General features: G+C 40.1%; 1 protein-coding gene across 1 annotated transcript in view; it reads left to right on the forward strand.

Moving 5' to 3' along the window:
• The first annotated feature begins 210 nt into the window (after positions 1 to 210).
• The window catches only part of ENPEP (glutamyl aminopeptidase (aminopeptidase A)), a 38,096-nt gene continuing 20,019 nt past the window's right edge, over positions 211 to 18,287 (forward strand). Inside the window, exons 1-6 of the mRNA XM_010185080.1 lie at positions 211 to 1,059; positions 7,967 to 8,108; positions 10,690 to 10,821; positions 14,940 to 15,060; positions 17,215 to 17,369; positions 17,998 to 18,111. Of these exons, the coding sequence (XP_010183382.1) occupies positions 446 to 1,059; positions 7,967 to 8,108; positions 10,690 to 10,821; positions 14,940 to 15,060; positions 17,215 to 17,369; positions 17,998 to 18,111 (1,278 nt within the window). The 5' untranslated portion in view covers positions 211 to 445. The remainder of the gene's footprint in view (positions 1,060 to 7,966; positions 8,109 to 10,689; positions 10,822 to 14,939; positions 15,061 to 17,214; positions 17,370 to 17,997; positions 18,112 to 18,287) is intronic.

Below are 18,287 nucleotides of genomic sequence, written 5' to 3' on the forward strand. Positions count from 1 at the left end.
GAGGGTTTGCAGCAGTTGCACCTCTGTCTGCAAACTCTTTCTGAAAGCTGCTGACAGAGCTTTGGCATTCAATCATCTCCTAACTGCTGATTAACACAGCGCTGTTTTATATTTAACTCAGGCCAGAGCAGGAGGGGCTGGGGGTGGGGTTGCGCTGCTTATAAGGAGAGTCCAGCAGGAACAATGTTCATCTGTGTCGGCTCCCTCCATCTCTCAGTCCAGCTGCACTCCTTTTGATCATTCACATTTCCTCCAAATGCATGTTGTCTTTAATTAATTGAGTGTTTCGTGGAAAGCGAGGTGGGGGAGACAGGCAGAGAACAGCTATAGCTACACAATTAAAATACAAACCAAGTTTGCTGAGTTTACTGAATACGAGTCCTGAAGTACTAACAAGCTTTTTCACGGTTAATGTTTTGCTCTGAGAACAGACCCAGGAGCTGAGATGGAGGGCATGGATTTTGACGATGAGAAGTCCAAGAGGTACTGCATGAAGGCAAAGCATGTGGCTATAATCTGTGGCGTCGTGGTCGTTGTAGGTCTTGCTGTGGGACTTGGTGTGGGATTGAGCAGACCTAAATCTCAGGAACCTTCAGAAGGAACAGATCAGCCAACAAACCCTCCTCCCCCGGTGGATTTGGGTCCTTGTCCTGCTAAAAATGATGAAACTGGAGACTGGAGACATTTCAGGCTACCCACTTATGTCAAGCCTGTCCACTATGATCTGGAAATTAAGCCTGAAATGGAGACAGACATTTACACTGGGACAGTCAGCATATCTATTGCTTTGGAAAGATCTACCAGCTACCTGTGGCTCCACCTGCGAGAGACCAAGATTACAGAAATGCCCACGCTCTGGAAATCCTCAGGACAGCAGATAGCTCTGAATGACTGCTTTGAGTACAAGCCACAGGAGTACATAGTGATGAAGGCAGAAGCAGAGCTCCCTGTCACTGATGAAAGTGATCCCTATGTACTCACCATGAAGTTTCAAGGCTGGCTGAATGGTTCCCTGGTTGGGTTTTACAGGACCACCTACACTGAGAATGGACAGATCAAGTAAAGCAGTTTTTCTTTTATTTATTAAACGTTCTTCTCTATTTCTACTTGCTCAGGCCTGCTCTATTCCTGTTCAGCTTCTCAGTTTTGTCTCTCACCAACTTGCTGACATTTCTGGGCTGTTCTTTCATTTCCTCATTCCCCTAAGGAAGATGCTGTATTCAAAAACTTTTGGCTGTTGACAAATGAATGTGGGCTGAAGAGATGAGGGGTTTGTTGTTATTATTCTGAAAAACTTTTCAAACTTTACTGGTCCCAGGTTATTCTTGAGCTTTACAAATGGCTCCCTCAGAAAGCTGAAGGGATCGAGGTGTGTTTTTATCTCTGTAGTACAATAAATAGCATACAGCTCTCAGCACTTTCTCCTGTCACTCCCCAAAGTAACATTTTTGTTGTAAAATGCTCTTGTGGTAGTTTTCCTGACATCGTCCCTCCTTGACATTGTAAGCCTGAGGAATATCCAAAACAGAACTTCCCTGTCCCTCCTGCAGCTGGTTTAAATTAAGGGTAGGAAAGTCCAAATGATGAAGGTTATATTTGACTTGGGTTTTTTATGCTCCAGCTCCAGCTCTCTCTTTTTAATTTATCAATAGTTATTGAAAGATTACAAAGGCTCTGCCAGTTCAATTAACCCATTCTGCTTCCCAGGTTTGCACTACTTCAAGGTGGAAGCTTGAAAAAGCCATTGCCCACTGCTCAGATGCATTTCTTCACAGTTAATGTATGGAGAGGAAACTCATCCATTTTCCAAAATTTACATTTCTGAAATAACTCATTCCAGCCTTTATGGCTAGCAAATAAACTTAGCTAGACCATTCCAAAGCCCTGTGAGAGGAACATGGAAACAAACACTGGTGTGCTTTCATGGCACTTGTTTCTTCCCCTGGGACAATGGTGTCATGAGTGAGAGTCACATCAGCTCCGTTCAGCCACTGACAGGCAATGCCAGGAGTAGCAGCAGTGACAGGCACCAGCAGCAGCACATCCAAGAGGCAGAGGAAAAAAGCAAGTATTGATTTTTCATACGTAAAAATAGTTATCTGTGAAGAGGCCATGTGGAGAACAGCTTGAACCCCAGCCAGCTCTTTCCCTCTTGTTTTCCTCCATCTACCACCTCAGTATTGCTTTGACTCAGAAGGTGCTTTGGTTTTATACTTTGAGCATTTGACATCTCTACAGCAGGTTTAAAGTGTAATCTCTTAGCATCTTTCTAAGTTGAGGTGTTTCCTTTTTATTGGTGAAGGATACCTAGATATTAAACAAATTGCCCCAGGTCTGTCACAACACCAGAACAGCAGGACCAGAATGCAGGTTTCCCAGTCACAGAGCAGGAGAGGTAAGTGCCCATCCCTCAGATCCAGTGTAGGAATACAAGGACCAAGCACCTGACAGCAGAAAGAAAGGAGAACTTGTTGAGCTAGAGAAAGCATAAAACGTGAGCTCATTTCAAGAGGGTTCCTACTTCTTGATTTGGATGCTGGAAGCTACAATTGCAAAGATGATCCTAGCCAGCAGTTTGAAAACACTCAACACAAAAAGGAACTTGGGCATGTGAGTTTGTTTGTTAGACTCTATAAGGCCTCTAATAAGAATGTGTGAATGATGATTTCTGAAATGCTTTTCATGTGGTTAGTTTGGGCAGATTGTGAGGGTGGAAGGGGGGTTGTACATGATAGTGACAAGTACAGCTTTGAAATGAAAGCAACCTCCAGCCAAGTTGCTGCTACGGGGCTTGAGGGTGGGTGAGAGGATGGGGTGAGAAAGGATGGCAAGGGAAGGGTTTTATTACTTATTAAAATTGCATTTTCCCCTGAATTGCTACTAAAAACCAATGCTGAGAGGAAATAGCTTTTTTATTTCACCTTTGCCTGAGGCAGACATCACCCTTGGAAAAATTCAACCCAAATAGTTCCTTTTTTGTCATGTAAGTAAATACAAATGGGATCAGGTAATAGGAAAACTCAAGCAAGTCTGTTAATAGCAGATGTTAGAGAGAAGGGAGCTGAGTTGAAAATGAGAGCCAATGTGTAATTAACCTACTCCTCCATCCCTGCAGTGTTAGAAGCAGTGGGACCTTTTGAGAGAATTAATAACAGCTCCCCAGCTATCTGTGAGGGCAAAGGTTTGCCAAAGCATTGCTATAATGCCTTTTGTTTACAAACTGGGCACAAATCCAGACTCTGCTGTTGCTTAGATTCAAATCTCCCACCACATTTTGTGGAAAACAGGTAGACATGTGCTGAACATGCCTGCAAGTCTGGGATCCTTGGGAGGCTTAGGAAGAACGCCTCATATGGGAATACTGTTCAGACAGATCACACAATCCATGTCAGGACAAAGGTGGTTTTGGACATGCCCAGAAGAGATCTTGAGATACTTAGGGAATGCAACTATTTGAATTGGTGTGGACATGCACGTAGGGAGCAGGAAAGCAGAAACTTCGAGAATGGAGATTTTAGACATAGACCTGCCTATTTCCCCCTGCTGGTGCCTGAATCCAGCTGTAAGCACTAAAGCCCTTTGGTGAAGCTATTACTCTGTCTGTGCATTTCATTTCCCCATTGATGAAAGGAGAATAACTGTCCTTCCTACTATGCATGATGCAGTGTTATTTTCAGATATTAAGGAACAGAATACAACAAGAGTCTTTGCCTGGTGTAATGGGTTCTTTTAAATCTTTAGTTTCTCTCAAAGAATCTGCTAAAACTGGTTTTATTTTATTGTCTCCTTAATATTACTGATAATACAAACATGTCACAGAAGCTGGTTTTTATTTTGTATTACTATTAGTGACAAGGTATGGCTTTCTTTTTATAGGAATTCTCTCTGTCCTCTGTAAGAGGAGAACAAGAGGCTTATAAAAGGTGCTCAGCTGGGCACATCTTTAGCAGGGAGATTTGCATTTAGGATTTTATTGATTAGGAAAAGGCAAAATATTCTTTAGTGTACAGACGTGGCACTCCTGGATCTCTTTCTCAAGGAGAAAATTTTCTTCGAAGAAATTAATCTGAATTTAGGGGAAGACTAGGAGAAAAACACTGTAATTAGCTCAAGGGGAGGGATTTTTGCACTCACCCCTGTGCTTTGGGGGGGGTGGGGGGGGGCGGAACCCAAAACAAACCACAAAAACAAAACCAAAATGGAAATTCATCATGGTTCTAAATGCAGCACTGTTTTATTTTGGGAACAACAGCTGGATGCAGTCTCAGCCAGATCATAGAATCATAGAATCATATAATGGTTTAGGTTGGAAGGAACCTTAAAGCTTATCCAGTCCAACCCCCCTGCCATGGGCAGGGTCACCTCCCACCAGACCAGGTTGCTCAAAGCCCTGTCCAACCTGGCCTTGAACACTGAGAGGGCATCCACAACTTCCCTGGGTAACCTGTGCCAGTGTCTCACCACTCTCACAGTAAAGAATTTCTTCCTAATATCTAGTCTAAATCTACCCTCTTCCAGTTTAAAACCATTCCCCTTAGTTCTATCGCTACCTGCCCTTGTGAAAAGTCCCTCTCCAGTTTTTCTGTAAGACCCCTTCAGGAACTGGAAGGCCACAATGAAGTCCCCTCAGAGCCTTCTCTTCTCCAGGCTGAACAGACCCAACTCTCTCAGTCAGTCCTCATAGGGGAGGTGCTCCAACCCTCTGATCATATTCGTGGCCCTCCCCTGGACCTGCTCCAACAGCTCAATGTCCTTCTTATATTGGGGACTCCAGAGCTGAACACAGTTGTCTAGGTGGGTTCTCACCAGAGTAGAGGGGCAGAATCACCTCCCTTGACCTGCTGGCCATGAGACATTAAGAGTCTATAGTCTACATAAGAAATACATTAAGAGTCTATAGTGTTCTGGGCCCCTCAGTTCAAGAAGGACAGGGAATTGCTTGAAAGAATCCAGCGCAGAGCCATAAAGATGATCGAGGGAGTGGAGCATCTCCCTTATGAGGAGCAGCTGAGGGAGCTGGGTCTCTTTAGCTTGGAGAAGAGGAGACTGAGGGGTGACTTCATGAATGTTTATAAATTTGTAAAGGGCGAGTATCAGGAGGAAGGAGACAGGTTCTTCTCAGTGACAGCCAATGACAGGACAAGGGGCAATGGGAGCAAGCTGGAGCATTGGAGGTTCAATCTGAACATAAGGAAAAACTTTTACACTGTAAGGATTACAGAGCACTGGAACAGGCTGCCCAGAGAGATTGTGGAGTCTCCTCCTCTAGAGACATTCAAACTCCCTCCCGGACGCGTTCCTGTGTGACCTAGTCTAGGTGATCCTGCTCTGGCAGGGGGGTTGGACTGGATGATCTTTCGAGGTCCCTTCCAACTGCTAATATTCTGTGATTCTGTGAAAAAGCATGATAAAGGGGTACAGGTAGTCATTATTCACCTGCTCTCCAAAACAATAAAGAGAAAGCTTCAAATGAAAATAGCAGATGTCTGGTGAAAAATCCAACCAAACAAACAACAGAGGAAACTTATTTATATAACATGCTTCACCATCACCTTTACAGTAACCATTTATTTGTTTTCATTGCTTTGTGTTTCTTGTTCCTTTGTCTCTCTTTGTCTTTGTTTCTTCTTTTTCTTTGTTCTGTGTTTCTCTTTCTCATTGTCTTTGTCTTTTTTTCTTGTTTGTCTTTTTCTCTCTAAACTTAAAAAAAAATAAAATTTAGCAGCTTTAGAAAATAACTTGCTCCTAAGAGTAAGTAAATTAAATTAAATTTAAAAAAATTTAAAAATTTACTCCTGGGAAGCAAGTGGATTTCTATTGCTGCACCAGACTTACTATTTTTAATATTTTTCTTTTCATACTACTATTACTCTATACAGACTACACATATACACCCACTACACCTGTACACACTACCCCATCCCTAATTATTCATGAATTAATAATTAATTATACAAATTAATCTATTAATTATGAAGCTTAGGTAAAAATTTTCTCTGCCACGAACATCTTTCCACACAAATCATCAATAAATTATTAAAATAAAAACTACAACTTAAACAACAAAATTAGGATTGAGATTGAGATTGGAATTAAGATTTGGATTGGGATTGAGATTAGTAGTAGGATTCGGATTGGGACTAGGATTGAGATTAGGATTTATATTGGGATTAGGATTGGGGTTAGGATTAAGATTAAGAGAGAGAACAGAAACAAAAATTGAAAGAAAAAGCGTAGCAGAGAATGCAGAGAGAACCTGAAATGTTCTCTGTCATCTCTAGTTCTCATTTAAATTTCTGCACATCAGCAGCAAGTAGAGGGGTAGAAGCCATCAACCAGTGAAGAATATCTTATCTAAAAACTACATTATAGAGTTTGAAAGGAAATTACATTATTTCACATTTCTAGTGCCACTTCTATGTATGCCATAGCCTGGAGGTCTCATCATCTACCCCATAGGAATGGTAGTGCTAAGGTTTTGCAGTGCTGATGTCTGTCTGCCTCCACAAATGTATGATGATAGATGGATCATCACCTTATAAATCAACAGAGATATCACAGTGTTATCAGTGTGTAGGAACAAGACATAAATGTGTCAAAATATATAGCCAATTTTTTACACAATAGCTGTGAAGCATTGCCCTAGGGACTTCAAGTTAACTTAATTGTGAAATAGATTTCAAATCCTACAAAAAGTAGAGAGTGACATCAAACAATCTACCAAGCAAAAGAAACTATTGAGTCTGAAGTTATGGTAAGGTGAATGTTCATTATGCTTTCTACCCATGATCTTTTGAGTTACTATTCCAGTGAACATGAATGGTAAGAGCTCAGATATATTACCTCTATCGGGCTTGTAAATGACCCTTGCTGCTACAAGTTCCTAATGACCAGTTTAGTATTTAAGCATCACAGGAAAATGCCAGGGGCAACAGAAACACTGAAAAATTGGTTGTCAAGTGAACTTGTAGGATTGCTGCAGATCTGTAATTTATGATGTACACTTTTAATTACTTTTTGGAAAGAATAACTACCTTAATATAGTTGGAACAGCTGTAGAAGTGCTGTCAAAAAATGCCCAACATTCCAGATTAATTGAAGAAGCATCTGAGATCCCTTTCACCATCAATCACTGTAGAATCCATTCTGCCACTGTACGGTTCATTAACGGGGGAGCCAAATGTCACTGTGAGAAGCAGACACGATACAAACATTCACAACCTTCAGCTTATTATTTTACATGACCCCTATTGTCTAACTCCTCCAGATGTTTCTGCATAACTGAGATGACAACTTTCTAACCCCTCCAGCATGGCTAGCATAGCATCAGTTATGTACTAGGATGCTTACCTGGACCTTCCATGCTTTCTCCAGCAGTTTCTTAAATGGATTCAGATGAGCACAATAGCACCAGCAGAAAACTGTATGTGGTAACTGGAGAAAAGCAAACACACAAGCAGAATGAGATTTGAGGAGCTCTTATGCAATTCCAAGGTGTCTTCTTAGAAGATGTTCAAGATGATAATCCCAACACTCTAGTGGGTAAACAACACATGGAGTGACTTAAGTAAATATCCCTGTACCAGGACCTTAATTTCCTTTCAGATGATACTAACAATGGTTTATTTTAAGCATAAAATTTTAAGCAAAATTTTTACCATTCATGACGGGTCATTCATATCTTATTGCCTGGCTCCTAGAAATATATGATGACAAGTAACTGGCTTTAGCTTTTGCTCTGAAACCTAGTGGATGTTGACAGACTTCGAGGTGTACATGTTGCACATGCCTATACGATGTCAGCTTGTGCTTTTGGGATGTCACATACTTTTATGAATGGACAAGTACACACAAATATTTGTAGTTGACTTTGGTTTGTAAAATTGCTAAATAATTATACTGAGAAATTGCAGATAAGATTTAAAAGGTATGTAATAAAGGCTTGCCAATATGTTGTTTGTTTAAGGAGCATTGCAGCTACTGATCATGAGCCAACAGATGCACGGAAATCATTTCCTTGCTTTGATGAGCCCAACAAAAAGGCAACTTACAACATATCCATCATCCATCAGGAAGCATACCAAGCACTTTCAAACATGCCAGTACAGGTATGTATTTCCCAACTGTACTGCCTAAGTAGAATAGTTCTGTAAAGCCACTGGAAAAGTAGCACGGATCACAAGGTCCTTATGCATTCACAGACCCTACCACCCAGACACTATAAAGCTGATAGTTAATAAATATTCCCAAAACCAGGACTAGTTAACTGGTTAGAACTCCCAGTGGTCAGTCAGCACACAACAGGGCAATACAGAGACCAATCTAAAGCAGAAATGAAATGTCTCTTCTCTCTTTAGCTAGCTGTCCCTCTCTATTCAGATTCTCTAGATAAGCATCCCCTGCTAACCATCAACAGTTTTTTCAGTCAAACCAGGTGCACTCAGAGAAGAAATACTCTGGAAAACAGCTGCTCCCCAGACTGGGATTCTAAAATAATCACTGAAGCTACATAATGTTCCAAAGCACAGGTCTGCTGATCACAACCCAATGGCAAAGGATCTTGCTAGCAAGAAAGTCTAGGATTATTATTTTTAATAATACAGGATCTGATGTCCCATCTATTGGTTCATGGGTGTGGACACTTGTCAGCCCACCATGACTGTAATTTCCTAAATAATCTATTTCTGGGCCTAGTGGGTCAAATTCCAAGTTTTGTATGAAATTCAATGGCATCAATTATCTACCTCTGGGTGTTCTGGAAGAAGATTGAAAGGCTTTCAGCCAAGAGAGTTTCTAATGAAGAGTTTAACTGAATGTGTAGTTCAATGTATTATTTCTAAGGAATATGTTCTGAAGTGCCAAGTTAAAAAAATAAAAAGAGCTTCAACAAATTCCAGCCTTCAGGCTGTTGACATTTGCATCTTCCCAATCATTGCCCCACCCAGAAGACAAACAAAGGTCTGCTTTACTGTGTACTGTTTTATTTTAGGAGTCCCCCAAACTTTAACTATCCTCTAGCAATGTGGCTGGGAGAACTATTACCAATCTGATACAGCTGCCTCCCAGATCCTTTGCAAATTTAAACTCTGATCTATTCTTATTAAAAATATTTCTACGATACCTGAAAAAGCACCAGACACTTTGATGAACATGAAAGGGGAGTGTTTGCTGTACCATTCCTCACAAACCTCAGATAAGTGAGGGTACTGACAAGCAAGGTGAGGGGATCAAGATTTAGTGGTTTTTGAGATCAACTTTACACCTTTACACGTGGACCTTGCCTCTAGTGTGGACATAAAAAAAATAAGCTTTCAAAGGGCTATCTACCGCTTGTTAATTAATTTGATAAAATCCAAGTACAGGCAGGGAAATGTAGATTATGCTGGGTTCATGTTGGGCTTGACAAACAGATGATAGCAGGACATGTTTTCATCTGATGTGGTCACAGAGTCAGTAGCTCTGTTCTTAGTAGTGGAAGATCTTTGGCGGATCATTTCAACAGATGGAAATGTAGTAGTTTGTAAATGCAAGGCATGTTGTGTGTTACACGTCCTACAGTAGTTTCAGTGGTGTGGAGCTTTATAATCAACATAGCAAAATCAGTTCAGCAAAATCAGAAACTTGTACACTTCATTTGCATTTTTCACATCAGTGATTTTTTTTCACATTTTTTTACAGAAGTTCTGACTTTGTTGAAAGAACAAAAGATATCAAAGTAGAGTAAAAATAGAGTCAAAATAGAGTCAAGTAATGGAAAAGTAGATTGTGAATATCTCTGTGAAAAGGGGTTTGTGAATATATCTCTAAAAAAGTTTTTTTCTAATGGAATAACATTACCTGTAACTTTCGCTACCTGTGCTTTATTTATGTTGTATTTATAAAAAACATATGTCATGAAGTATTGTATCTCTATTAGAAGGTTAGTGTCATTTATACACTGTTTGCTTTTGTCTTATTTAAGTTCGTCATCCAGTAAGAAGCACAAAAAATTATCACACAGGCAATAGCAGATAAAGAATAGCAGTAATAAATATTTAAAGAATTAATCACATACAACAGGTTGCAGGTTTGGTCATATAGTTCAGTTGAGAGTTAAGGATGTTTGGTAAAATCAGGAACGGTTTTTAATTGATTTACAAAATAAAGACTATGATCAGCTCTAAACCCTAAGTACATTTAAACAACCCACCAATTAGAAGTGCTAATTTATATCTGAGTAAGTTCAGGATAGATTCATTAGACTGGTCTTTATCCTAAGTAGCAACTCTGCAATCCCTGACTCCTACACGATCGCATGTATTTAAGAGAGGAAAGAATCCAGTCTCTTCTCTGATCTGTCCAAAGCAGTGTTATTTTATGCAATTATTTCAAGAACAAAACACATCAGCATACACTGGAAATCTGCTGGCAAAATTCCTGTGTATGTGAATGATTTCAAATCCTTGATGCAAAATTAGAACCAGGTCAACTTATTTAGTGCAGAAAAACAAAGTCCCATTTCGTGTATTGCAGTATTGCAGATAAAAAATTTGTCTGTTCTGCCATCAGCAGTGGGATGCCAGAAGAGGTGAACCTGGAGAGGGGATTTATCATTCCTATGTAGTCACAGACTTCACAGAAATATTGTACCTTCTTCTGCATGTGTTTGCCATTCCAAAAACCAAATTAATTATTTTTCCATTTCTGCAGCAAACTGTACAGCTGGGTGGTGGCTGGAATCGGACAACTTTTGAGAAGTCAGTTCCCATGAGCACTTATTTGGTATGCTTTGCGGTGCACCAGTTTCAGTGGGTAGAGAAAATATCCGCTAGTGGAAAACCTGTAAGTCCTCTTGCTACCTGAACATGGTTCAAGTGAATAATCTCTTTTTATAGTGCAAACAGGAACATATTTTTCCCTTTCCTATAGCCTGTTTTATGCAGCCGATCAGATTGGGTGTTCACAGTGGCCCCTCTGACCTTGACAAGAGTGTTTTGTAGTCCTTCCCTGTCTCCTGTCTTGGTGAGATCCCATCAGTACCTCCCATAGAAGGACATAGGTGAGGAATGAGCACTATTTCTCCAACCTCATCCCTGACTTGAAGCCCAGAGACAGAAAATGTACCTGTCCAGGGGTATGAGAGATTCACAGGCCATGAATACAAATGTTTTACAGTTTTCTATGGGTTAAAAGGTGTGAATCTATGCACTTGATGTCTTCCTATTTACAGTCAGGGAGACATAGGACTACAATTCTATGTACCATTATGTATTGTCTCTAATATTCTTTATTTTATAACAGTGGCTAAAGGCATCTACCCAGTGTTAGCTCTTTGCAAATAATTATGGAAGTGATAGTGCCTGCCTAAACAAGCTGAATATTTGGTAGGTGCCCTAATGAAGTGTGTCTGAATCTGAATCCATAAAATTAAAATAGCTCCTTTATTTAGATGCAATGGGCAGTCCAATCCAGTTCTTACTTAGATTCAAACCTCTGAAGGTGCAGCTGATCTCTGAAGGTGCAGCTGATTGGGCATAAGGAGATCACAAGACATTATGTTCAATCACAACCTGAAATCCTAAATACAATTTGCCCCTCAACATAAACTCCTCATTTAGCCTAAACCTAGTCTGGAATGCTCAGCCCACTGCTAAATATTTATCGGTTTATATCTGTTTTTAATCTGAGACAGAGGATGATCCCAGGGCTGTATGCTCTTGATGCTTCCCCTTTCTTGCCCTTTAGGGGTGTAACACGTGGTTTTGGGGTTCAGCTGAGCTGGCAGTGCTTTCCCCCTATTCCTCTGGCAGTGATACCAGTGGGCAGGGAACCCACAGCAAAGGCCCAGCCAGATCACTGTTACCCCAGCAAGTAAGCTGTTCCTTAGATTCTTTATCCAAAAAAGCACAGAAAATCCTTCCCTACTTAAGGCTGTCCACTGACATGAAAATATGCCTTGTATAAATCTCCTAAGTGCTGATCCAGTTCTTAGCAACGACTTCCTGGTGTAGTGCTGTGCTGAGGCCTCCCTCCTTTACACCCTCTCTAGCATCATGCTGAACACTTATATTATTTCTTGACAAATACCTAAGGCTAAATTACACTTAGCCAAGCAAATGGAGCCTAGTTTGAGATAGCAATGCAATATTCTTAGATCCCTGCTGTTTGGCTGAGTAATCTGCAAAACAGGAGAACATTTTAGGCCACTCAGCCACACAGTTTTGTTAACCAGATGCTCTTCAGCATGGCTGCTCCATTCATTACCCGGGACAGGACTTTGGTTACTTGGCCTTGACATATATTCCCTAGAGTTTAGTTATTTTAAGAATCAGAATTTGTGCAGCTTTTGGAGACCATAGAGTGGTTGAAAAAAATTTAAAGTGCTGAAGACATGTGTAAAACTCTATTTTCGTGATGCAAAAGTTAAAATTCTCTGCTTGTCCATGCCACGCTCCAGAATATGGTTCTGAGGACAGTATTTTTGTTTCTTCCCCAAGCAAAACAGAAAGCCCACAATGTTCCTGACTGGTTGTAGCTTTTCTAAATAGAAGGGAGTGTTCACTGAAACATGGTAATTAAAGTGTGTGTACATAGAAACAGGGGTATTCGTGTCAGTTCAGAGGTAGCCTGAAGAAACGACTTCTAATTCAGGCCTCAGTTATTACATATTTTATTAACGCTATTCACTAAACAATGTTTGAGGACTTGCCTGCACTAGAAAAAATGGTTTTCCATGAGGTTAAAATCATAACCATTTCCTTTCTCTTAGCATGTGCATCATTTTACCAATAATAGTATATGTGTAAGATTTCTTTTAGCTAAGGGAGCCACATAAACTCCATCACTAAAAATTACCTTTTCCCAAGGAAAAACAGGCTATCTTTAGAGCTTTTAATAAGGTATTTAGAAAGTCCTTCTCCTAAACAAACAATTCCTTTTCAAAAACTTTGAAGCCCAGCTGAGCAATGAGGTATTTAGATTCACCAACTGCTGAGAAGAACATTTCATAGTTTGCTGTATAAATTGCTAGCAATAAATCCCTCATGCAACAGAAATCATCCATGTGATTCATATACTGCTTTCATAAACAATAACACAGCATACAGCTCACAAGACACAGTGAATTATTTAAAAACTCTTGCCGTTTGCTCTGAAAACCATTGCCCTAACAAAGACATTAATGGAATCGATGGTAGGAAATGTGCCCACGGCTGGAAATTATGCTCCTGAGCTGATTACCTGTCAGGTACCAAATGTGGTTTGGAAAATCACAGAGGAGATTATACAGATGAAACTCAAAGACAGTTCTAGTGTATGCTGAAGGTTTTGGACACCATTAATATGGATCAGCTAGGGGACCAAAGACTGCTAAATTGGGTAAAGAGCTTACTGAAGTGGAAATTGCAGATTGTAATTGCAAACTGACCCTGAGGGAAATCCCCTGGCTGGAATAGATTCCCGATTGAATTTCATAAGCTTTTTTTGGGGTTGTTTTTTTTCATTTCAGCTTTATTTCTGACCACTTTCTCATCCTCTCCTCTTGTCAGAGGAAGTGTAATTTCACAGTACTGAAATCAATGTGTTGTCTGGCTCCAAGAGGCCTCCTAGAGTAGGCTGGCTCTTTTGCTCAGTTTGGACCCTGAACTCCTGGCTGCAAGGCAGCATTGAGGAGTAAACAAGCCACACCAACAGCCAGAAGAATGTGGCCCATTCACAAGAGACACAGAGCCTGAAAAATGAGATTGGTTTTCCAAAACCCAGAAACTTCACTCCATATAGACATTTCTTACTTTCCACACTGAAGATTTTGAGGGACAGTGATGAGAACAGCCTACAGTGGACACTCCAGTGCTGTGGCTCTGCTCTGGGGCAGAGATCTGTTTGAGCTTTGGGACAAAGAGACTGAGGGAAAGACTCCCAAAAGACTCCATAAACTCTGAAGTCAATCTTTGTCTTCCCAATGTAGAGACACCCCAAAAGGCTTTTTCAAGCTGTAGACCTTGTCATCACGGTTACAGGTGCCATAAGGACTCTAGTCCTCCAGGCCTTGAGGTTTCCTCTTGCTTGACAGTAAGTCAAGGAAAGCAGTCCCAGCCCCAAGCCTCAAGGATGGAAAGGTCAGCACTCGACACACCATTATTCATGTTCAGTGAAAAAAGCGTGCTCAGATATGCAAGAGGAGCACAGAAATGGTCACTCAATGCACACAGGGCTACCAAACGTGCCAGTTTTCCTGGACCTGCCCAGTGGGAAGCAAGCTGATTTTTTCTGGGATTTCCAGAGGCGCAGCAGCCCAGCAGACACCACAGCTGTGCCCAGGTGGCTGTAGGCCTGAGGTCCTGGGAAAACAGCCATTCAACCTGCATGGGCCAGCACATCCAGGAGGAGTTACAGATCTGGGAAATGCACTGTCTTCAGAGGGTCTGAGATCCTGAAATGTACAAGCACAAGAAGAAATTATGATGACAGTAGGTAGGAAAGGTAGGAAGAAATTTAAGAAAAAAAGGTGTTACGGGCTTCAAACACATTTCAGGACAGGTGTGCTCCTCCCGATTGGTCTGATGGGATCAGTTCAGATCAAGGAACTTCTCAGAACAAGTGGGTTCCCTTTGATTGCGTTCTCCCAGGCTTTCTTCTTGAGAAAACCAGGCCTTGGCAAGGGAGGGGCTAGTATTCACCCAGGCCCTGCTCCATGCTTGGCCACTGTGAGCTTCTGGACATTGGTCTTTCAGTTGTACAATTTAGGCATAGTGTGGAAATGTCCATGACCTGGTCTCTCTTATGTACAACATTTGAAAAACTTTGTTGAATAAATGTGTTAAGGAACAGAATTTCAGAGCAATCTCTCTGAGAATATCTACAGTGTTAGAGGTATGGATGTTAAATGACTTTTCAATGCTTGCTACCTTCTAATTTGTTTTAACTGAAGACTGCTCTAATTGTCTCTCTGTATTTTACAGCTGAGGGTTTATGCCCAACCACTGCAACTACACACAGCAGAATATGCAGCAAATGTAACAAAAATTATATTTGACTTCTTTGAAGAGTACTTTAATTTGAACTATTCTCTTCCAAAACTAGGTGATTATTAATACTTATATTTTTCATTTTGTTATTTCACTCTTATGGTTATGTTTCCCCTACAGGTCTCTGTGCTTTGATGGAAGCCTGAAAGCTTTTAGTTGCTAACTGCTGATATTATGTCAGGATGTTTTAAAATTGTCCCCATGTAGTTCAAGATGTTCTTAAATGTCATGATGGGAGGATTGGTCTCAGTAACAGTTTAGTTACCAGTTCTCACAGTTCAGTTTGTTGAACTGAAGCACTGCTCCTGGCATGGTTATTTTAAAGTGTCTTGTGGAAAATCATTGCTGTCATCAGCAAAGGAACATCATGAGCTAGAATAGAGCCAGAAGAAGTTTAAGTAAAATATATACCCCTTCCATGGGAACTTCTGGACAAAAGTCAGCAGTGAGATAAGCGAAGATGTAAACTGCCAGGGAGTATGTCATACTATTTATTAACCTTAGTGCAAAGTGGGTGTGTATTCACATCTTAGAAAGATGAATGTGGTCCAGTATATAATTTGTATTTAGCTGGGCTAAATAAAGATTCAGAGGTAAACAAGAGTTAGAACACTATCAGATTTTGCCCATGGTTATAAAATAAGCAAATAAAAAAGTAGTGTACTTGGGCATCCTTTAGCTTGGGCTATCTGGACTCTGGATCTGATTTGTGCAGTTTGAACTAATAAAGATTGGAACGTAATCAGAGTTTTGGAAATGCACTCTCCTAAGACCTCCGAAGAGGTAATTCAGTTAAGTTCATGAACTCAAAAGGAAGGAAAAATCTTGACTACAAACAGGTTAAGAAAATGTAACTGGAAAAATGAACAAACAAACAAACAAACCAAATCATTTTGAAGATTATTAAGAATGCTATGCAAATCATTTCTTGGCTATTCATACATGTACCTATCAGGCTAACCTGTATTACTTTAATAATACATTTTTACTTTAACCTTTCAAAACATCATCTGAATTTACTGTAAATATCTGTTTGCTTTTTGACGACAACTGAACTGGGGAAACCAGTTCAACATATTGTTCTTTCACACACTGGTCCTTAGTAGTAATTGAAACTATGTCTCACCTATGCTTAATATTCAGACTTTCATTTCCATAAAAGCCTTACGACTTTGCCATGTCAGCATATGAATAGGGGCCTGTCTACACTACAGGGTGAACTGATACCTCAGGTCAGCAGCATCAGAGTGTAGATGTTGTAGATTTTATATTGTTTTTCTCAGAATGTCTATTTGTTGGATCACAAATTTTGACTTACTATATTGTTCCCTCAGTATTAGAAGTCATCTAGATAAAATCTGATTATTCAAATATGTTTCTGCATAATAGTTTATTTAAATATTGTATTTCACATTGATTTATGGCTTCTGGCATTGCCACTCTACTTGTGATCCTCATTTTGACTCTCAGTGAAGTCCTTGCCAGACTACCAGCATTGATTCTGTAATCAAGTTGTTTAAATTAAAATAAGTAATTCCTATCTTCTGTTAGGGTGGAGTGAGGGCTATTTGTTCTATTCAGTTTTAAATCAATCTGTACTTTTACACTAACCCCCCACAGAAAGGCTGGGGTCATTATTTGCAGAAGGAAATGCGAGTCCAATGGATTCTGCAATTCTCATTTAAACTGATATTGATTACTGTCCATAAATGAGTGACCCTCACAAATTACTGGGAGTAGAAGCAGATGTTGTTCACTGCATGGGGGATTTAGTTCAGTTAACATGTCAATAAATATTTTTAATACAACAGTGTGACAAACAATGACATGCCTCATTATGCTACAGATACTTCCAGGAGGTTTACTGCCTACGGCACATCCCCAGACAATACTATTAATTTCTGAATCCAAAATTAAGTAATGTATGATACGCACATTCCCAGGAGGTGGCATAGCCTCACCTTGCAGAGCAGATCCTGAGTTTGTGCAATTGATCCTCGCTCTATTAATCTAAGCAGAGCCAGGATGCTTACCATCAGCTGCTGTAGGCCAGTCCCCTGCTTCTTAAGCATAGGTTATAGACTGCATCCACAGCAGCAAGTCAGAATCACAAATGGTAAGCAAAACAAGCTGTAAATATGCAGAAAGAGGACAGGCTAAGTTGCTTAAGGGATGCAGTGGTAATCATGTTCTGTTTCTTTCAATGTAGATAAAATAGCTATTCCAGATTTCGGGACGGGTGCTATGGAGAACTGGGGGCTGATCACATACAGAGAAACAAACCTGCTGTATGATCCCAAAGAGTCGGCCACTTCCAACAAACAGAGAGTAGCTGCTGTGGTAGCCCATGAGCTCGTTCATCAGGTACATTTGAGGACATGATTAATTTTTACAGTGCTTCAAAGGTGTAGTTGCAGCATTTTAATCTTGAAAATACTGTCATTAACTCCATCTCAGAATCTTCTACATGTGCTCACAAATTGATTGAAAAATACCATGTTAAAACAGTTCCCCATTAGAGCTTTAAAGTACCAGAACTACTGCCTTTGAATTTTTCTCAGGAAGTGAGATGCTTGGGTCCAGACTATGAGCCATCTTCTAAAAATCTGTCTGAAATGTCTTAAAAGAACTAATTTGCATGTACAGATGTCTCTTTTGGGCAAGCAAATAGGGACAACTATACACTGTGGAGGCTGTCTGAAAACATCCTTGCAAGCACAAATCATCAAATCAAGAGGAAGAAACTAAAAATATTTTCAGTGGCACATGAGTCATTAGCAATCTCCCCAGTAATATGTAATTTTATAATAAAAGTGGTGTTTTAACACAAGATGAGGCCTGAATTCCTATTTAAACCCCAGAATTATTATAATTTTCATCTGGCAACAGGAAGAAAAGGGAACAAATGCATGTTCTATGTGGAGATGTGAGATACTGAAATGTACATTTACCATTTAGCTAACACTACATCTTTCAATGTTTATAATTGTAGTGGTTTGGAAATATCGTGACCATGGACTGGTGGGATGACTTGTGGTTAAATGAAGGATTTGCCAGTTATTTTGAGTTCCTGGGAGTAAATGCTGCAGAACCTGACTGGCAAATGGTAATTATTTCTGTCTTGTGGAAGGTTGATGGGGCTGGGGGGAGCATCTTGGAAGGGAGTAAAAATTAGACAGGGACGATCAAAGTATACATATTTACAGAAAACTAACATGGTGCAGAAAGAAAAAGTTGGTTTAAGCTTTTCCACCTTCTTATTTTATGGTCTGAAACTAGTCA

This window comes from Mesitornis unicolor, unplaced genomic scaffold (assembly GCF_000695765.1).
Source record: "Mesitornis unicolor isolate BGI_N332 unplaced genomic scaffold, ASM69576v1 scaffold9125, whole genome shotgun sequence".
Classification (NCBI taxonomy): domain Eukaryota; kingdom Metazoa; phylum Chordata; class Aves; order Mesitornithiformes; family Mesitornithidae; genus Mesitornis; species Mesitornis unicolor.